Source organism: Lepus europaeus, chromosome 14 (genome assembly GCF_033115175.1).
Source record: "Lepus europaeus isolate LE1 chromosome 14, mLepTim1.pri, whole genome shotgun sequence".
NCBI lineage: Eukaryota > Metazoa > Chordata > Mammalia > Lagomorpha > Leporidae > Lepus > Lepus europaeus.
This window is the reverse complement of record NC_084840.1, coordinates 44110952-44133219: the sequence shown is the minus strand read 5'-3', so window position 1 is coordinate 44133219 and position 22268 is coordinate 44110952. Positions and strand designations below refer to the sequence as shown.

General features: G+C 39.8%; 1 protein-coding gene and 1 pseudogene across 4 annotated transcripts in view; one reads left to right on the top strand and one right to left on the bottom strand.

Moving 5' to 3' along the window:
• The window catches only part of NSUN6 (NOP2/Sun RNA methyltransferase 6), a 77184-nt gene extending 55083 nt beyond the window's left edge, over positions 1 to 22101 (top strand). For all 4 annotated transcript variants that reach the window (XM_062210535.1, XM_062210536.1, XM_062210534.1 and 1 more), the window contains 3 exons: positions 13177 to 13325; positions 17258 to 17383; positions 19202 to 22101. In XM_062210535.1, the coding sequence (XP_062066519.1) occupies positions 13177 to 13325; positions 17258 to 17383; positions 19202 to 19414 (488 nt within the window). In that variant the 3' untranslated portion in view covers positions 19415 to 22101. The remainder of the gene's footprint in view (positions 1 to 13176; positions 13326 to 17257; positions 17384 to 19201) is intronic.
• On the bottom strand, positions 7138 to 9501 carry LOC133773286 (zinc finger CCHC-type and RNA-binding motif-containing protein 1-like; annotated as a pseudogene).
• Positions 22102 to 22268: the final 167 nt, after the last annotated feature.

Sequence of the window (22268 nt, the reverse complement as noted above, 5' to 3'; positions counted from 1 at the left end):
AGATTAAATTGTGCGTCCTACAGATTCCTTCATAATAGAATTAGTTTCCTACCTTGAAGAGAATAGAGAAATGAAAGAACAAGTTGGGCTTAGAAAAGAGAAATGAGGGAGCAAGTCCTAGATGGCTTGCTGACAATAGCAATATCACATGAAAACTTATCAAACAGTTTCAACCATTAGATAACAACTTAAGAAAACATTTACCAGAAGGTCCAATGCCTTCTATAAATTTTAAGAATCATGTATTTGGAAACACCTCTTAAATATCTAACATGGTGTAGTTTGTTTAACCAGTAAACTTAAGCACAACCATATAAAATGTTTTTAATTTCTTTCTACCAACAAGTTTAAAACATATGATACAGAGATTCAGGTCACATGAATTAAAATGTATCTTTGATTAATTTTAGCAGCTTAAATTTATGGACAATCTTATCTATAAGCCAATTAAAATAAAACTCTTAATAAAATTTTCCCACATGGACATACAATATGTACACACATGTAACATAATAATAGACTATTATAGCAATTTTAATAATAGCTTTTAAAGTCTTTAACTCTTTTTGTAGATTGCCAATTGATCTGAATTGCTTTTTGTTTTTAGAAACCTCAGTTCACCATACTTTCTCTCAGTTGGTACTGTTAATACATAATAATAAGCCAATAGGCTTCATCTGTTTACAGAGCCATCCCAAAGTACTGAATACAATAGAAGTGGCTGGAAAAAGTCCATGGGAACCTATAGGATGACAGCTAAACACAGAACCAACAACGCTTTAGTTTTATGAGCAGCAAATCATATATGTGGATGACAAAAGACTTTAAGTTGCCATGTTTAAAATTATAAGCTCATCAACCAACAAGAGGCACTTGCTTACTTCACAGTATTTTTGAAAGCACCTGTAGGCCTCTGGGGCTTTCTCATTAAGATAACTATCATGTCTAATAACACAAGATCATTAGACTTTTTAATTCTCAAACCTTTGTATTAATAGCATTTTCCATTATAGAAACTTAAAATTTAGTAGCACATCACATCTTGACAGTACTTCTAATATAATCCAAATAGCCCGATTAGCTGGTGTCTCTCTATGATGAGAGACATAGGTCCTTCGATTTTTTCAGTGGGGCCCAAACTGGAAAAACCAAAGCCCAAAATCTACTGGAAATTTTAGAGTTCAGATTGTTTGAAACTTTGATTTTTTGAATGCCTGTCAAGAATGCCAAGAAGGCTCAAAATCCAAAACATCTGGTTCAAATAAGATTCCTTAAAATCATGACATAATATAGACCAAATTTGATCATTGTTACAAGGTGATTATTCAAATTTTTGAAAATAAGCACATATTTAAATAACCCGTAGCTCTTAATAAAAATTCAGCTGTTTTTGAACAATTAGAATTTAACAGACATCAAGAGAACATAATAGATTACTTTAACACATTGCTTTAACAGAGAATCAGATTTTAATTGTATGTCAAAAAGAAATAGATTAGTATACTTGTAACATTTTCCATCTGCCTATGTCCTTGATTTTGAAATTAACTGTTAAAAATCTCCAAATTAGAATAACATTTTAAATAAGGTAACACAAATTTTAGCCTGAGCTTTTTTCATTTCTGTTGGCATGGTATATCTTTTTCCAGCCTTTCACTTTCAGTCTGTATGCATCTTTGTTGGAAAGATGTATTTCTTGTAAACAGCAAATAGATGGGTTTTGTTCCTTAACCCAATCAGCCAATCTGTGTCTTTTAACTGGACAGTTCAGGCTATTAACGTTCAATGTGACTATTGATAAGTAGTAACTTTGCCCTGCCATTTGCCAAAGATATTTTTCTAATATATACTTTGAGATTCCTGTGATCTTTTGCTGTGAGATTTTCTTCCTTTACCTTCTTTCATATTGATGACCATGTTTCTGTGTTTCTGTGTGTAACACATCTTTAAGCATCTTTTGCAGGGCTGGACGAGTGGCAACAAATTCTTTCAAATTCTGTTTGCTATGAAAGGTCTTTATTTCACCTTCATTCACAAATGAGAGCTTTGCAGGATATAATATTCTGGACTGGCAGTTTTTCTCTCTTAGTACCTGGGCTATGTCTCACCATTCCCTTCTAGGTTGTAGGGTTTCTGATGAGAAGTCTGCTGTGAGTCTAATTGGAGATCCTCTGAGAGTAATCTGACGTTTCTCTCTTGCACATTTTAGGATCTTTTCTTTATGTTTCACTGTGGTGAGTTTTATTACGACGTGTCGTGGTGAGGATCTCTTTTGGTCATGTTTACTAGGGGTTCTATGAGCTTTCTCTACTAGGATGTCTCTGTCCTTCTCCAAACCCAGGAAGTTCTCTGCAAGTATCTCACTAAAAAGGCCTTCTGATCCTTTCTCTCTCTCCATGCCTTCAGGAACTCCTAGAACCCAAATGTTGGTTTTTTTAATAGTATCCCGTAGATTCCCAACAATATTTTTTAGATTTCTAATTTCCTCTTCTTTTCTTTGGTTTGACTGTATACTTTCCTGTGCTCTGTCTTCCAAGTCCGATATTCTCTCTTCTGTTTCACTGACTCTGTTTTTAAGGCTCTCTAATGTGTTTGTCATTTGATCTATTGAGTTCTTCATTTCATTTTGATTTCTTTTCACTGTCACACTTTCCTGTTCTAGTTTCTGCATTTCATTTTGAGTCCTCCTTAAGATTTCATTTTCTCGAAGGAGATTTTCTATCCTGTCCAGTAAGGAATTCCGTAGCTCAAGCATTTGTTTTTGAACACTTCTAATTGTCCTTATCATAAATTTTTTGAAATCCGTATCTTGCATTTCTTCCATCTCATCATCTTCATAATCTTGGCTTGGGGTGTCTTGTTCATTTGTGGGTGTCATAATGTCTCCTTGTTCTTGTTTTCTTGGTTTTTGCATTTGTTGCTTGGCATTGTAGAGATATTCTTTGGATTCTTCTTCCCTCGCTGTGGTGTTTTTTCTTGTTATACTATGACTGTATTAAATGGAGTGTCTGCTTTTGATGGAGCCTTAGAGGCTTGAAATGGGTGTGGCCTGAGAGTTCTGTTTGGTTCCTCAGGGTTAAGGTTGTGCCAAAGGTGACACTCCCAGGTTAGGCGTGGTAAATCTCTCTCTCTCTTTTTTTTATTCAGAAGGGAAGTAATTCCGCACAGTTGAGCGGAATTGGAGGTAGTTAGCAGGCGAATGATATACCCACAGGAGCCAGCGATCGGAAGCTCTTTCCCAAAGACCACACAGGGAATCTGTGCTGCCCTCAGTGTAGGCTCAAATTCTCCTGCAGTCTCCCACTGGGTTGCCAAGGTTACTGAATTGTAGCGTCTCTGGAGAGTACTCATGTGAATTCCGTGAGTTCTCTCCCCTACCGTCTCTTTTTTCATAGTCTCAGTTCATTAGCACCACACATTCACTATGTCCTAATCTCCTGTTATTTCACCCCCCCTCCCCACAGAGTCAGGTTTTTCTGCTTGGCTGAGGGCGGGAGCAGACCTGAGGTCGCCCTGCTTATGACGTATGTCAAAAATGGCGCCTGCTTTTTGTTTTGCTCGCCTTTGAGAGGTGAGTGAAGAGAGAGAAACTCGTGTCCGTATCGGTCACTTTTTTTTTTTTCCTCTCTCTTCTAGTTAGCCAGGTGAACTTTCCCCCATGGGGTTTCAAGCCTTGTTCCCTCTAGTCTCCTCTTTCCGCTTGCCGGCTGGTGTCTTGGGCTATTGAGGTTTGTTTGGCTCACCTCGCGTTCCAGCACTGATGCATTGATTCCGCCGCTGGTGTCCCGAATTGTGGGCTCGTACGCTCTCCACGCAGGTCCACTGTGAATCACTAGTTCCAGAAGAGTTTCCTCTGCTGTTTCTTCCCCTACTCTTCCTTGAACCTGCAGTATCTCCACTTTTATTAAACTATCTCTTCCCGGACTGTCAGTGTGCTCCCTTCCTATTCCGCCATCTTGCCGCTCTCTAGGATTTTTTTGAGGATTTTTACATCTGTGTTCATCAGGGAAGTTGGTTTGTAGTTCTCTTTCTCTCTTGTATCTTTTTCAGGCTTAGGAATTTAAGGTGATGGCAGCTTCATAGTAAGAATTGGGAGGATTGCCTCCTTTTCAATTGTTTGGAATAGCTTAAAGGGAATTTGGGTTAGTTCTTTAAATGTCTGGTAGAATTCAGCATTGAAGCCATCTGGTCCTGGGCTTTTCTTTGTTGGGAGGGTCTTTATTACTGATTTAATTTCCATCTTTGTTATGGGTCTGTTTATGTTTTCTGTGTCTTCATGACTCAATTTAGATGTCCAGGAATCTATCCATTTCTTCTGCATTTCCTAGTTTGTTAGCATACAGCTCTTTGTAGTAATTTCTGATGATCTTTTTTATTTCTGTGGTGCCTGTCATTACATTTCCTTTTTCATCTCTAATTTTATTGATTTGGGTCTTCTCTCTCCTTTTTTTTGGTTAGTTGGGCAAGTATTGTGTCAGTTTTGTTTAGTTTTTCAAAAAACCAGCTCTTTGTTTTGCTGATCTTTTGGCTTTTTTTGTTTCAATTTTGTTGATTTCGTCTTTAATTTTAATTATTTCTTTTATCTTACTAGTTTGGGTTTTTTTTTTTTTCCTAGATTCTTGAGATGCATTGATAGCTCATTTATTTGGTACATTTCCAATTTCTTGATGTAGGAACCAATTGCTGTAAACATGCCTCTTAACACTGCTTTTGCTGTATCTCATAAGTTTTGATATATTGAAATATATTTTTTAAAAAATAAAATGATGAGTGTGATAGTCCTTTTGCTTCTCTGTCTCTTACCTTCTCTTTGCTCATCAGCCATGGGATGACATATTAAGAAGGCCCTTACCGGATTTTGGCCTGTGAGCTTGAACTTTCCAGCCTCCAGAATCATGAGCCAATAAATTTCTGTTCATTATAAAGTACCCAGATTGTGGTATTCTGTCACAGTAGCACACAATGGACTAGGACATGTGATCAGTATATTTAACCTTCTGCAGAATTATGAAACAGTTTCAAAACGTATATGAACCATTTTGACATTCCTACTCACAGTGTAGGAGAGTTCTTTTGTGCATCTTCACCAGTGCTTCTTAGCTTATTGTCTTTTTTATTATAGTCATCTTGCTGGGTGTGGAGTGGTATCTCATTGTACTTTAATTTGTATTTCCCTGATGCAGATTTCCAGTAAATGCACATATCTACTCATGTACTTATTGACCATTTTATGTCTCCTTGTCTATTCAGATCCTCAGCCCTTTTAAAATTGGATTACTTATCTTTTTATTATCAACCTGTAATCATTTTTTTTTTTTTTGACAGGCAGAGTGGATAGAGAGAGAGAGAGAGAGGGAGGTCTTCCTTTTTGCTGTTGGTTCACTCTCCAATGGCCGCTGCGGCTGGCATGCTGTGGCCGGTGCACCGCGCTGATCCGATGGCAGGAGCCAAGTGCTTCTCCTGGTCTCCCATGAGGTGCAAGGCCCAAGCACTTGGGCCATCCTCCACTGCACTCCCGGGCCACAGCAGAGAGCTGGCCTGGAAGAGGGGCAACCGGGACAGAATCCGGCGCCCCAACTTTGACTAGAACCTGGTGTGCCGGCGCCACAAGGCAGAGGATTAGCCTATTGAGCCGCGGCACTGGCCTTCATTTTTATTTTTTTAAAAAAGATTTATTTATTTGAAAGGGAGAATTACAGACAGGCAAAAGCAGAGAGAGAGAGAATGAATGGGAATGAATGAGAATGAGAATTTCCATCTGCTGGTTCACTCCCGCAATGGCCAGAGCTGCGCTGATCTGAAACTAGGATCCAGGAGCTTCCTCCGGGTCTTCCACACAGGTTCAGGGGCCCAAGAACTTGGGCTATCTTCTGCTGCTTTCCCATGCCATAGCAGAGTGCTGGATCAGAAGTGGGGCAGCCAAGACTTGAACCATTGCCCTTATGGGATGCTGACACAGCAAGCAGTGCCATGCCACAGTGCCAGCCCCAAGTGTTTTTCATGTATAGGTTTTTTTCAGCTTACAGTGGTGTGTTATGTTCTGATAACCTATAATTTGATTGAATATATTATATGTTGAGAATGCATTTAATGTACTTAATCAGCCCAGCATCATAGTTGAGTAGTACATTACACTGTGGAGTATTGGTTGTTTACCCTTGTGATCCCATGGCTGACTAGAAGCGCTGACCTACTGCTACTAACCACTATCAAAAGAGAATATTGCCCTGGTCTGGTGTTGTGGCATAGTGGGTTAAGCTGCCACCTGTGGCACAAACATCCCATAGGAGTACCAGTTGTTGTCCAGCTGTTCCACTTCTATCCGGTTCCCTGCTAATGCTTCTCAGAAGGCAGTGGAGGATGGCCTAGGTGCTTTGGCTCCTGCCATATACATGGGAGACTCAGAAGAACCTCTTGGCTTCAGCTTGGCCCAGATCTGGCCATGGCAGCCATTTGGGTAGTGAACCTACATATAGAGGATCAATCTCTCTCTCTCTCTCCCTCTGTAACTCTGCCTTTCAAATAAATAAATCTTAAAAGCAAACAATCACAAAGAAATGAAGATGTTGCCCTATATATCACTAGCTAAAGAAAAGATCTAAAATCAAAATTCCGTACAGTTTCTCCCAAATATATATTGTTTCCATACCAAGGCAAAGTAAAAAATTTTGAGTCAGATATACATCCCTGATATGATTTGCAATTATTTTCTTCCATGGTCAGTTGTCTAATCAATTTTCTAATAAGATCCTTTGAAGCACAAAGCCATGAACTTTGATAAAGTCCAATTTAACTACCTTTTTGCTATTTGTGCTTTTGGTGTTATCTAAAAGTTTTATAGTTGTATCTCTTAAAACTAAGTGTAGAGGGGCTGGCGCTGTGGTGTAGCAGGTTAGGCCACCGTGTGCAGTGCTGGCATCTCATGTGGATACCAGTTTGAGACCCAACTGCTCCTCTTTACTTTTTTTTTAAGAAAATTTTTTTAAGATTTATTTATTTACTTGAAAGTCAGAGTCACAGGGCCGGCATGGTGGTGCACTGGGTTAATCCTCTGCCTGCAGCACTGGCATCCCATGTGGGTGCCAGGTTCTAGTCCTGGTTGCCCCTGTTCCAGTCCAGCTCTCTGCTTGGGCCCGGGAATGCAGTGGAGGATGGCCTGGGTGCCAGAAAAATAAGAAAAAACAGTCCCACAATTGGCGCCCATATGGAATGCCTGTGCTTCAGGCCAGGGCATTAACCCGCCATGCCACAGTGCCGGCCCTTCAATAAATCACTTTAATACCTTTTTCTCATGGGATGACAGCAGTATTATTACTCATTTTTATTAAAATTAGCTCTTTTTTGATTATTACTAAGAAGTTCTGATTTTTAGTATCTCTTACCTGAAATACTTGGGATCAGAAGTATTTTTGATTCCAGGTTTTTCTGGATTTTGTACTAGTTGCACAAATGTAATGAGATATCACAGAGTTGGGAACCAAGTCTAAATATGAACTTCAGTTATGTTTTATTTTGAACTTTATGTACATAACTTGAAGGTAACTTTACACAGGATGTGTAACAACATTGTCATGATGTCCTACTTAAGACGCTGTGTTGGTACTGAAAAGGCTTCAGATTTTGCAGTGTTTAGGATTTCAAATTAGGGATGCTCAAACTGTACTGTGCTAAGTCCAGGTAGAAACATAATACTTTATTTTAAAATTTCCTATGAACTAGTAAAAAACTTTGTTATTAAGTGTTTTTATGCTCAAATTCTAAAAATAACCTTAGTCCTCAGCTGAACTTTGTGCTCTAAGACTTTTACATTTTAGGGATATTTACAAATTAAATGTAATTTTAGTCACTGAGCTCCTCTTCATCACAGAAATATGTGCTTCTTTATCCTCGGCCATCTTGAATCATCTGATGTTGAGGGACCCCCTGAAACAGGTTTCTATTTCCTTTGTTCTCTTCAGTTTTGTCTTTCTGGAAGGCTGTGGCCTGGCTGAGGCTGTCCAAAGCAAGGTTTTACCTTTCATCTTCACTGTCTTCTGCTTCCTCAATTTCTTCTTCTGGTTCTGGAACTTTTTTCTTTCTTTGAAGGTTCATGTTCTCCAAGCATATTTTTAAGACAGGCATAACTTAAGTGTCCACTTCCCCCACATTCATAGCTGTTGGGTTTAGCAAAGTAGTTTCATCTTCAGATGAATTCAGCTGCTCTTGCATTGTCAATAGCAATGCTTGCTTTTATCACTCTCCCAAATAACTGCTGCTTATTGCCCTGGTGCAATTTGGTACACAGTCTTTATCCGACAACAAAACAAATGCAACCCTTTTATTCTTCCTGGTATTTTTATTTTTCATTATATTAACCTTTACAACTTTGCCGTACTTGGAAAATATCCTGTATAGGTCATTATTTGTCAGGGAAAAGGATAAGTTGGAGTCATACACTGTGCTTTTACTTGGGGCCAATCCACCACTCATTTCTTCAGATGGGGTGGAAGTGCATGAGCCCTCAGCCCTGCTAGCTCACCCTCAACTCCTGCTGCACCCTTGCTGCAGCCTGGGAATTGCGGGTGCTGGGCAGGCTCTCCTTAACTTCTAGAGGGTAGCTCAGTGGGAAATTTTGACCTTTTTTTTTTCTTTTAAAAAAATGATTTTATTTATTTGAGAGGTAGAGTTACAGACAGGGAGAGAGAAAGAGAAAGGTCTTCCATCTGCTGGTTCATTCTCCAGATGGCTGCAGCGGCTGGATCTGAGCCTCTCCAAAGCGAGGAGCTGCTTCTGGGTCTCCCATGCAGGGTACAGGGGCCCAAGGACTTGGGCCATCTTCTACTGCTTTCCCAGGCCATGGCAGAGAGCTGGATCAGAAGTGGAGCAGCTGGGACTAGAATTGGCCCCCATCTGGGCTTCCGGCACCACAGGGGAGGCTTAGCCCACTATGCCACAGCTGCAGCTGCGGAAGTATTTGTTTTGAAAATGAAAGTTTGAAATCCATGCAAACCAGACACAAGTAATACCTTTTTCTCATGGGATGACAGCAGTATTGTTATACATATTTTTCCATATGCCTTGGAAAAGATCTTTGTTGGTTCATTCTGATTGGGGCCCTTTGAACTTCTTTTATCTTGATGTACATAGCTCTTACAAGACTTAAGAAGTTATTAACTATTATTTCATTTAGTAGATTCTCAATACTTTTTTCTTTTTCTTTCCTTTAGGTAGCCCTATAATATGAATAATGCCTTAATGGGATCCTACATGTCCTGTAAGCTTTCTCCTTATTTTTTATTTTATTTTCTCTTTATTTTTGTGTGACTTCAGTATTTCAGAAGTCTTGTCATGTAGGTCAGAACTTCTTCCCTCTGCTTGTTTTGTTCTGCTGGTTAAGCTCTCAGTTGTGGTTTTTGTGTTTTTTTTTTTCATTTCCTTGAGTAAATTTTTAGCTCCACAATTTTTGTTTGGTTCATTTTAATTATTTTTGTCTCCTTATTGAATTTCTCATTCATGTCATTTTTTCCCCTCTCACAACCTTTTTTTTTTTTTTTTTTTTTTTTTTGATAGAGTTAGACAGTGAGAAAGACTGACAGAAAGGTCTTCCTTCCATTGGTTCAACCCCCAAAGGGCTGCTATGGCCGGTTCACTGCACCGATCCGAAGCCAGGAGCCAGGTGCTTCCTCCTGGTCTGCCATGCGTGTGCAGGGCCCAAGGACTTGGGCCATCTTCCACTGTACTCCCGGGCCACAGCAGAGAGCTGGACTGGAAGAGGAGCAACAGGAACTAGAACCCTGGGTGCTGGCGCTCCAGGTGGAGGATTAGCCTAGTGAGCCGTGGCACCAGCCCCCCCTCACATCTTTAAACTGTTCTGCATCTCACTGAGTTTCCTTAGGATCACTATTTTGATTTCTTTTCCACACATTTCATGGATTTCTCAGTTCAGAATCTATTTCTGGAGAACTGTTGTGTTCTTTTGGCGGTGTCATGTTTCCTTACTTCTTCATGTTTCCTGTGACCCTTTGTTGGTATCTGAGCATCTGGCTTAATAGATCTCCCCATCCTCCTTTTGTGGAATGAGAATCATTGGAAAATATTATTTTGTTTATATGGAATGTGCAGTGTCACTTGGGTTGTATATTTGGCTTTGCTTCTAGGTGAGGCCAGAAATGTAGCCTGTGAGTGATTTATTCAGTGGTAATCAATGTCAGCAGTGTCTACAAAAGCCACGTTTGTCTAGTCTGCAGCAGATTTTGGAGTTAATAGTATGGTGGGAGCTTCCGAAGATGTGTATCTTTAGTCCTGAGAGAGTTGGGTTTTTGATAGCTGTAACCACATTTCTGATATTGTGAGATACCCCCTTGTCCTGTGGCACCAATAGCTGTGGCCTTCAGACTAGATGCTATGGATAGGAACTTCCCCAGGTCCTGCTGTATAGGAGTGACTAATGCTGGGGCTTACAGCACCAGGAGCCTAAGTCTGAGCACTGGGAGGTGGTAAGGTGAACTTGCCCAGTTCCACAGGGTGAATACCGGTTATAAGGAGTATTACATACTAGTAGGTGGGGTGTGGAGCAAGAACATTATTCCCCAGGTACCAAAAGGTGTGTTTTGATGACTCTGAGGAATATAGTATGGTCAGTCCTGGAGCTGCAGAAGACAGTGGGGGTTCTTATGCAGGTCTACACAGTGTGTGTGCCAGTAATTCCAGGGATTGTGGATTGGTGGTCACCAATCTGACACAGAGGAATCCAGGCAGAGCCCTCTAAACCCCACAGGTGAGTGTGAATTACTCCTGAATTACAGCCCCAGCAGTGACAGCCCCAGGGTTGCTTGAGAGAGAGGACTATCCCTAGTTCTCACAGGGCATGCCATGATGATTCTGGGGCTTGTGCTTCGGCCCCTAGGACCCTGTGATAAGGAGTTTTCCTTGGTGTTCTGGTTCTTTGGAATTGTGTGTGGACTGCTGCTGGCAACTGGAGATTACCCAGAACTTCCCTAGATGATAGAGAGCAATCAAGTATAGCTTCAGAGGAGTTTGTGCCCAAAACTCCTGTGCCTGTGGGATTCATGGGAGCCTGCTCTTTGCTCTGGAAAGTGCCCTTGCTCTCTGGGGATTCTGGTTGTGAAGGGGCTGCTTGTTTCCTCCTCAGGTAGAGTTTACCAGCTTCTTAGCAGCATCTCAGGTCTGTCACTTTGAGGGCAGAGGGAGGCAGTGTGGATTCCTTTTTTGGAGCAGTTGCTAGGACTCTACTCTGCCCTCTAGATTTTATTTAAGATCAGTGAGATCTGTGGAATTCTCCTGTAGTTAGGGCTGCCCATCTGCAGCAGTGCTTGGTCAGAGGTTTTCTGCTTAACTCTTCCCGGCAAGATGGTGTCTCCCAGCAGGGGATCTCAACAAGGAATGGTGGGAAGCAGAAGGCATAGAGTTGGAGCTCAGGAAAAAAAAAAAAAAGCTCAACAATTAGAATATGCTGGAGCAGAACAGAAGCCCTTCAAATAGGTCTGAGTAGCAGATAAAAGTAGTACATAAACCTGGAGGAAGGGGTGTGTTAGTAGTTTTGAGTTGATTTGTTTTTTTTTTTTTTTGGAAGAGGGAGAAAAGATTATACACAAAAGTAAATACAAGCTAGATTAAAGAGGATAGTGTGAAGAGTTAAAAGTGAAAATCCATGAAAGCAGATAAAGATGAACATTCATCTGATTTCATGATGGGGAGTATTATATGAAAGCATAGATAAAACTCAACAATGAAGATATACTTGCTCAATATTATGTTTAAAAACCTAAGTCACATGACATTGTGAAAAATAAGATATTTAATAGAGAAATGATTAATATCCTTAATAGTCAAAGAGCTCTTCTAGTTTGTAGGAAGAAGACAACAGTGAAGAATGTGTCTTAAAAACAATGCAAATAGGGCCGGCGCCATGGCTCACTTGGCTAATCCTCCGCCTGTGGTGCTGGAATCCCATATGGGTGCCGGGTTCTAGTCCTGGTTGCTCCTCTTTCATTCCAGCTTTCTGCTGTGGCCCGAGAAGGCAGTGGAGGATGGCCCAAGTGCTTGGGCTCTGCACCCGCATGGGAGACTAGGAGGAGGCGCCCGGCTCCTGGCTTCAGATCGGCGCAGTGCCCCAGCCGTAGCGGCCATTTGGGGGGTGAACCAACGGAAAGCAGACCTTTCTCTCTGTCTCTCCCTCTCACTGTCTGTAACTCTACCTGTCAAAAAAAAAATTAAAAAACAATTCCAATAGGTAATAAAATAAACAAATCAGCTTTGAGAATTTTTGGAAAATAATTATATTCATGTTAATGAAAGTGTAAACTGGTATATTTCTTCATAGAATTTTTTTTCAGTGAATATTAAAAACCTAAGAAAATATTTTTAAGAATCCCTGTAAGACAGTTGGTAAGAAAGCAAAGATGATTATACATGGAGATGAGTTAAACTGATAATAGCTTAGGTCTAACAGCTTTGCAGTCAGAAAAGCAGAAGGTGATGCAGCAGCGATGCTTGGAATATTGTGCTGGATCTGGCAGGAAAGCCTTTAACTAAAAGGAGTCAGCAGTATCTAGCTTACAGGTAAATAGCAAACATAAATGTATTTGTAGACCATTTGGTTTCATGACTTTATCCAGTAATGTCAAATAGACCAGAAGGTAGAATGAAGAAAATTATTAAAGTGAATCCAAAGGGACACTTGGTGTAAGACTGAATCCTGGCGGGGGTGGATCATGGCTTATTCTAGATAATAGCCATACTGGAGGCCAAAGAGACCAGGAGACTACAGAACTGGAACTTGTATGTTTACAATCGACCAGGCTTTCTCTTCTGGAGTGGTCTTCAGTAGGAATTACCCAGAGAAATACCAGTTTGAAGAATGATTGGCATTAATGCCCAGTTCTGTCTCTGATGAACTGTGGCTTCTAAAGTTGCTAGTTCAAGGTCTTATTTGATTTGTCCTTGGTGGGTACTATATCAGCAAAGTAAACTCTAACTGTAATAACCACATTTTAAACTTTCCTACAAAGTCAGATCTATATTAAATATAACCTAGAATTAATTTAGGTACTTGATTAAAGGCAGAAATTGCTTTTATTTTCTATTATGGATATTCAGAATATTCTATTCTGGACTATTACTTCTTTTCTAGATCAATAGGACAGACAGCAAATATGTTTCTAATTCTCTTAATAGGGGAACCTCCATTCTTACCAGAATCTTTTGATCGCATTCTTCTTGATGCACCCTGTAGTGGAATGGGACAGAGACCTAACATGGCTTGTACTTGGACACTGAAGGAAGTAACATCATATCAACCATTACAGCGAAAACTCTTTACTGTGGTATGTGATGATCCTTTGCTGGGAAAGAAAGTTTAGCTTCTCTACTTTAAACCAGAGTAATGTTTGTAGCAGCATTATTCACAACAGTTAAAAGATGGAAACTTAAATGTCCACTGACTGATAAATGTATAAACAAAATATGGTATGTCCATACATGGACTATTACATAGCCTTAAAAAGGAGTACAATTCTGATAACAGAATATGGATAAACTTGAAGACATTATGCTAAATGAAATAAGCTAGACATTGGAGGAAAAATATGATTACACTTACATAAGAATTAGAATAGGAAAATTCATGGAAACAAAGTAGAATAGAGGTCCCCTGAGGGCAGAGTATATGCATTATTATTTAATGAGTGCTGAATTTCAGTTTGAGATGATGAAAATGTTCCAGAAATGGATAATGGTAATGGTTGCACAAATGCTGTTAATGCCATTGAACTGTATACTTAAAAATTGGTTAAAATGGTAAATTTTATGTATATTCACATACATACATACAAAGACGGAAAAGATCGAGTTTTAATGCTTATGGAAATTTCCTTTATGTTGACTCTCACCCTCTGATATACCCAAGCAATAGAATTTATTCACTGAGACATTTAATGAGTTTCAAACATTCTGCTCTATCTTAAAAAAAAAAAACAAAACAAAAACTATATATGGTTACTAATCAGTGAAAATAAGTGGGTGTAAAATATATTATTCTGTTTTTGTGGGGTTCCTAGGTCATCTTAACAGATTATAAGTAGGAGTCCAATAGAGGTAAACATTTATAAAAATGGGAAAGGACAGTGTCCAGTGTACAATATAGAAGAACCATAAAAACCGTGCAAACTTAAGTGGTCTCTAGTACGATTCAAAAGAAGCCCAGATAGGACATTTAAAGATTTATCTAAATCTAGCAAAAGTAACTCAGTGAATTTCAGAGTGTAGAAAGCATTTTGTGAAAGATGAATTCATTGTTTCCTGTCAGCTCTCCAGTTTATAAATAAGCAGGGAACAACAACAATGGCTATACTACAGTTATTCTCTGTAGTTTTCTTTGAGGTCATTTTTATTCATCTCTCCTGGTTTCTCCTTTCATACACAAACATAGCACTGGTTGTAGAATATTTAAGGTTTTTTTCTATACTGTCTTCAAAGAATATGTCCTTGGAGTTAAAACAGCAAGCAGGAAAAATGAAGCTTTACATATAGCTGAAACATACTTTGGCTTGAGAGTAAAATTAAGATACTGCTCTAGGGACTTGTTTTATTCTTTTTAGGTCATAGCACAAACCATAGAAATGAAAAAAAGACTAGTAGGAGTATGTGCATATCATGAAAAGGAACAAGTAACTTTGAGAGAATTTAAAAGTATAGCAGGTGTGCCATTTGGCATGGTTTGAAATGGACAAATGGACTTTAGAATCAAACACATCCTGATTTGAGTCATGGCTCTACACATAAGTGACTTTAGGTACACTGAGAAATGGGGGTCATCAGTCTACCCAGTAGAGATACTGCATTGGATATTGTAACCTTAACTGTGGTTTACTGGAAAAAAATCTACTAAAGTGCTTAACATAATAAATAGTTGGTACATAGGTACAAGGTTTAAGTTTTGATCAGCATACTCTAGTGATGAAAGCACAGGTATGTATATACTTTTTTTTTTTTTAAGATTTTCACTAAAAAATAAAACCTGGGACTTTAAAAAGATGAACTTTAAATATTTGGAACATATTTGTTTTAGCACAGCACCTTGTTTCCTACTCATACAAAGTATACTTCACAAAGTTTGTGGAAAAAAGGAGTTATAAGGTTATTTTGATGCAAAACTTTTTGAAATTCATGTTTAGCTTTTCATTAGTGGACATTTTTCATGAACTTTGTGAAGATACCTCAATTCACTGAGTACATGCTCTTTGCAAGAGACTAAACTAGACATTGACCACACAGTAGTGGAAAAGCAGACAATCCATGCTTTTATTCATGAGGCTTCTGTTCTAACTGGAGAGGTGAAATAAATGAGGAAGTTATGTAATACTAGACAGTGATGCTGTTGACTTACAGAACAAACTGAAAAAGGCAGGTGGGATAGGAGTGCTGGATTGGAGTTGTTGGGGTTCCACATAGGGTAGTCAGGAAGAGTGTTGCAGAAAAGGTGACAAGAAATAAAGGTAAGAAGACTGTGAAGGAGCAAGCAATGCAGAGGATTAGGAGAGCTTTCCAAGCTGTTGGCAAGCATCTTAAAGTGCTAGTGCCTTACATGTTCCAGGAACAGCAGGTGGCCAGTGTTGGTAAAGCAGAATGAGCAAGCATAAGAGGTACGGGGAGGGGAGGTTAGACATGCAACAAGACTTGTTTATTTAGGTGTTTTTTTTCCCTTTTGGGTAAAGATTTATTTATTTATTTAATTTGAAAGAGTTACACGGAGGGAGGGGGGGTGGTCTTCCGTCTGTTGGTTCACTCCCCAGTCAGCTGCAGTGGCCGGAGCTGCGCTGATTTGGAGCCAGGAGCTTCTTCCAGGTCTCCCATGTGGGTGCAGATGCCCACGGACTTGGGCCATCTTCTGCTGCTTTCCTGGGCCACAGCAGAGAGCTGGATTGGAAGTGGGGTAGCCAGGTCCCGAACTGGCGCCCACATGGGATGCTGGCACTTCAGGCCAGGGTGTTAACCCACTGTGCCACAGTGCCAGCCCCTAGTTAGGTTCTTAAAGGCCTCTGATAATGAAAGACAGTTGAAGGGTGTGATGCAAGAAGTGGAAAGTTTATTGTCTTCAAACAGTACTTTACGCTTTGTGTGTCTGTGTGGGTGCAAACTATTAAAATCTTCACTTAGAATAGAGTTGGCCTTCTGCATATAACTTAAAATGAATCTTAATGAAGAATGGGATAGGAGAGGGAGTAGGAGGTGGGAGGGCAGATATGGGGGAAAGAACCACTATATTCCTAAAGCTGTACCTATTAAATAAAAGCTTTAAAAAAAAAAAAAAAGTGGAAAGTTTAAAAGGACTGCTGTGGCTGCTGTATTGAGAGTAGATTGTGAGGGCAGGGAACGAAGCAGGTAGATGAAATAAGAGACTATTGGAATGAATAATCCAAACAAAAGATAAAAAGCATTGGTCCAGAATTATAGCAGTAGAAGTAGTGAGAAGTGGCCAAATTCTGGGAATATTTTTTTAAAAGATTTATTTATTTGAAAATCAGAGTTACAGAGAGAGAGGAGGAAAGGCAGAGAGAGAGGTCTTCCATCCGCTGGTTCACTTCCCAGCAGGCTGCAACAGCTGAAGCTCTGCCAGTCCACAGCTTGGAGCTTCTTCCAGGTATTCCCACCTTGGTACAGCAGCCCAAGGATTTGTGCCATCTTCCACTGCTTTCTCAGGCCATAGCAGAGAGCTGATTCAGAAGTGGAGCAGCTGGGACTCGAACTGGCACCCATATGGGATGCTGGCACTGAAGGTGGCCGGCTTTACCCGCTTCGCCACAGCACTGACCACTCTGGATATATTTTGAAGGTAAAGCCACTAGTAGGGGTTGCCGATGGATGATTAGGGTGAGAGAAGGAGAGGCATAAAGAATATCAAACGTCTGGGCCTGGACATCTTTAAGGAAGAAAGACTTCTGTTGGGAAATGTTGAGAAAACAACTGATATGAGTATGAAATTCAGAAAGGAAGTCTGGCCTATAAGTAAATTTGTGTTTTCAGCATAAAAATGTTATCTAATGGCATGGAATGAGTACATTTGGTTCTCTTGGTCCATACGAAGTATGACAGCTCCAAATTAGTCTAGAATGCAAGTATTGCTCGAACTGGAGAAGGGACCCTTATTATAAAGAACATTGGTTTATCTGGAATACTTGAAAAGTATCAGTGCTATAAAATCCCTCTGGCTATTGATTGGATCTTGTGGTATGCATAGTCTGATCGTAGTTTTCTTCAGGCAGTTCAGCTGCTGAAGCCAGGGGGTGTGCTGGTGTACAGCACGTGCACGGTGACACTGGCAGAAAATGAAGAGCAAGTCGCCTGGGCCCTCGCCACATTTCCTTGCCTTCAGCTTCAGCCCCAGGTAAGAATATTTTCATTTTTCTGTGTATCATCCAGTAACTCACAGAAATGAAGCACGATGATATACGCAAAGTGTCATATGAAGAAATAATGTCAAGTAAAACTTCTGAAACAAATAGTGTAGTAAGTAAGACTATTTCCCTAATGAGAACCATTTTAGGCTGTTCATTGTGGCTTTGCATGTCCTGACAGTTTTTCCTCTCTTCCTTTCCATTACATTGAAATGGCGCAGAGCTTGGTATATTTTTGTTGCATATTTATTCCACTTGTAGCTATTATTTATATCTCTCAGCACTTTGTTCCAAGTAATTTTTCCTTCCAAGCCCTATTTATTTATGTGATATGCAAAAGGTTGAGTACGTAGAGTCCAAACCAACTTTAGTATATGTGAGATATCATGAGACCAGCCAAGAAAGGAAAATGTAATTCAGGATTAGTACTGATTTATATTTTATTATATAAAAAGCTTTCTTATACTTTGTTTTACCCAGTATTAGTTTAACTTTTGGTTTTGATTTTTGTTAAGACTGTAGAATCCAATTTTTTAGCCCATGATGTTTGGAATTAAGTTTAAATCTACAGTAATTTTCATGTTCATTCAGATACATTGAGCAGATACTTTAGTACCTTCCCATAGATAATTCTAGGAGGTAATCAGAATACATACATAAATAAAAACAATCTAGAGGTAGGTTTTAGATTCAGAAATTAAGCTGATTATATTGCAAATAAAAGGAAGACTTCAGAATTTACTTGGAAGTGAATATATACCTAAAAGAAGTAAGAGTGTATTACCCTTCACTCTATGGGATAATAAACTATATGAAGTTAGAAACTACTACTGCAAAAGATCCAAAATTCTGGGCCGGCGCTGTGGCTTAACAGGCTAATCCTCCGCCTTGCGGCGCCGGCACACCGGGTTCTAGTCCCGGTCGGGGTGCCGGATTCTATCCCAGTTGCCCCTCTTCCAGGCCAGCTCTCTGCTATGGCCCTGGAAGGCAGTGGAGGATGGCCCAAGTGCTTGGACCCTGCACCCGCATGAGAGACCAGGAGAAGCTCCTGGCTTCAGATCAGCAAGATGAGCCGGCCACAGCGGCCATTGGAGGGTGAACCAACGGCAAAAAGGAAGACCTTTCTCTCTCTCTCACTATCCACTCTGCCTGTCAAAAAAAAAAATCCAAAATTCTAAAAATCATTCAATTTCTTATGATACTATGATCCTTCAAATTAACTGATGTAGCTTTAATTTGTGTACCCCTTTTTCTAATGTTTTGACTCCTATAAACAAACGACAAACTGATCAGAGAGTGGCATCTTAGATGTCTAAGAAACATCTTTTGCAGTTTTAGAAAAAAAGCTGAATGTTATCTGTTGCTTTCTTGGTAACAGTGTTCCATATCATGAGTTCCCGCTTTATGCCAGCCATACTAATGCTCTCATTAAGCCTCAGAACTGAGTATTTAATGAGGAAATGGGTCTAGGTAAAATTCCTAGCTTAAGGTCATACAACTGAAATGTGACCCAGCTGCAGTTTGCATCTCTATGCTTCTGACTAGGAAGTTCAGTCCTTTTGTAATGTTATAGTTACTTGATAAGCAGGTAGACCAATGAGTATACTAAATCATCAGATGAACATGTAATACTGCTTTCCCCCGTACTGCCTGGAAAACAGCAGGTACACTCCACAAAAATAAAACGTATGTACTCATTCTTCTCTTTTCAGAAGATGTGTAGATATAACTTAATTCATCTTTTAATTTACACTGTATGAGGCCTACTAATTATAGGATGTTCATTCATATTAATTTTCTCCCAACAGGAACCCCTAATTGGAGGAGAAGGAATGGTGGGAGCTGGCCTATCATTAGAACAATTGAAACAGCTGCAGCGATTTGATCCATCTGTTGTGCCATTGCAGGACACTGACATTGATTCCTTTAAAAACGCCAGAATGGAAGACATGATTTGGCTGGCAAATAAGGATTGTATTGGTTTTTTTATTGCAAAGTTTGTAAAATGCAAAAACACATAGAAGGATCTTCCGAAATCAAAATGTCAAGCATTTGCTGTCATCTTTTTTTGTCCCACAGTGTTGGGCCAACTGAATGATGGAATGGTTGCTCAGGAAACAGAAAGGCTGCCAGTGGTTTCACCAGGGATGAAGAACACAGTGGGGGGTGCTATAGGGTTACATTCTGTGTTTTTAAGAGAAATTTTTCATCCTGGATTAAGAACAGTATAATGAAAAGGAGATGCCTATAGATGCCTGGAACATTCTCTTTTGGGCTCTTGTGTTTTAAACTGTGAAGAATATACATAGTTTTTAATGTTAAAATTATTGAATCTCATAAAGGAATGAAATAACAATATTTAATGCTTATAAAAATAATTGTTTTCTATTCCCAAGTTCTGAAATTGTATTTCTTTAAGAATTCAGGCCCCGGGAAGTCTTAACTTTTTTCATTTGCCAATAACTGTGTTAAGTGTTTTGCTTGACTTTCTCTGCCTATTTTCTAAATCAACTTAAAAAAAAAAATTATTTACTTGAGTTACACAGAGAGGAGAGGCACAGAGAGAGGTTTTCCATCTGCTGGTTCACTCCCCAATTGGCTGGAGCTGCACCGATCCAAAGCCAGGAGCTTCTTCCAGGTCTCCCATGCATGTGCGGGGGCCCACAGACTTGGGCTGTTCTGCTTTCCCAGGCCATAGCAGAGAGCTGGATGGGAAGTGGAGCAGCCGGCACTGCAAGAGGTGTCTTTACCTGCTACACCACAGCGCCAGCCCCTAAATCAACACTTTGAAGGGAAGTTTAGATCTCTTCATTGTATAGTCTGCTTTCTTTATATTCAATTTTTATCCTGATTTTAAACTGAAAAGTAAATGGAGTATTTTTTACTTTATAGATTTTTAAAAAAAATAAGACTATTCCACAATCTGGGTAATTTTTATCATCTACTAGAGCACATATTATGCAAGTGATGAGAAAACCAGCTTCTGCCAGCTGGGAACTGGCTTGTCCCTTCCATCTGGGGCTTGCTGTTATTCTACTTAGCACAGTTTTGCAAGACACCCAAGTCATACAGGGCCCCTGTGCCTGTGATAGATTAAGACCAAAAAAGGTCATTTCATAATCAAGTCTGAATTTAGCCAAAAGTTAGACCACTGTATGAAATGCAAGAATGACCAAACATCCCCTTAGAGTGGCCAATGTGACTGCTTTTATTTATTTTTTTTAAATACAGGCCTGGGCTTCCTTTATTCTATTTACTTTCCAGATAAGAATCTATTGAATTACTTATTATTTAGTTGTAGTTTGTAGTCTTTCATATGGGGTTAAACACCTCAAACAGGTTAGCTTTCATTCAGATAATCCAGTAATTAAAAGGACAACAGTAAACAACTGCCTGATAGCTTATTTTCTTCCTCATAGGTTTCTTTTGGGAAGTTCCTCCTAACTTTATTCCATTAGTAATGGTTAGAGGGTCTCTTGGATCAGGTAAGATCTTTAAATGGGCTCTTATTTGAAGAAGCCTTTTGGATCCCCTTTCTCTGCGGTTGGTCAGGCACTTTTTTCTCTGTATATCTCAAGGTTGCATGTCTGTTCTCACGGTATTTAACACACTGTCATTCTAGTTTACTAGCCATGCCCCTAAATGAACCTCACACTTGGGAAACATCCTGTGGGCAGAGACCTTATGTTTTCTTTCTGTCACTGCTTCAGAGCAGATAATCATGTACTTTAATCTTGGGGGAACTTAAAATAACTTTTCTCTAAGTACTGACTGACTCTAAATTTGCCAGTCTGCCTTTTGTCCAGGAAACGTCATTTGACTGAGAGAAACACTATTTACCTATGGTATTTTTGTTTCCAGGGGTCAGCGTACCTCCTCAGACTTTTAAACAACTCCACAAAACACATTTGTTATTCATGCTCACTGCTAAGCTAGGATAAAAATGGGTGAAAATGAGCCTTAGAACAAACTCGTACTGTTGTAAATTACTGATGCCAGCAAAATAGCAGAAAACTTTGCATATTAAAAATGGGAAGGACGGGGGTGGGGGGGGGGTTGCGGCGCGGCGCCATGGCTCACTTGGTTAATCCTCCACCGGATTCTAGTCCTGGTTGCTCCTCTTCCAGTCCAGCTCTCTGCTGTGGCCCAGGAGGGCAGTGGAGGATGGGCCAAGTCCTTGGGCACCTGCTCCCACATGGGAGACCAGGAAGAAGCACCTGGCTTTGGATCAGATCGGCACGGCGCCCATTTGGGGAGTGAACCAACGGAAGGAAGACCTTTGTCTCTCTCTCTCATTGTCTCTTATCTGTCAAATAAAAAAAAAAAATGGGAAGGCCGAACAATTTTCAGTGGATTTATTCCTTTTGAAAAATTATGCAAAGTGGAAAAGAAAGCACATGTGTGGGGGTGGGCTTTTAGTTAAGACAAGATGCCTGCCAATATCAGTGTCAGAGTATCTGGGTTTGATACTTGGCTCTGGCTTCTGATTCCAGCTTCTTGTTAATGCAGATCCTGGGAGGCAGCAGATGACAGGTCAAGTAGTTGAGTTCCTGTCACTCGTGGGGGATCTGGATTGACTTCCCAGTTCCAGCTCTGCACAGCCCTGGCCTTTGTCAAAGTGAACCGGTCCCCACCACCACATCTCTCTCTCAAATTAAAAAAAAAAAAAAGTAACAATCTTAAAGGATATAAACATATAAAGAAAAAAAGCAATAAAATGGAAAAATCAGGGAAAGGCGAAAATTTGTATCTTAACATTTAGTGTTAACAGTTATTTCTGTGAAACAGAAAAATGTATTTAACACAATTTACTTCAGATCCCTGTGTCATACTTTAAATAGCAAAATGAAGCACAAATAAAAATATAGCTTAGCT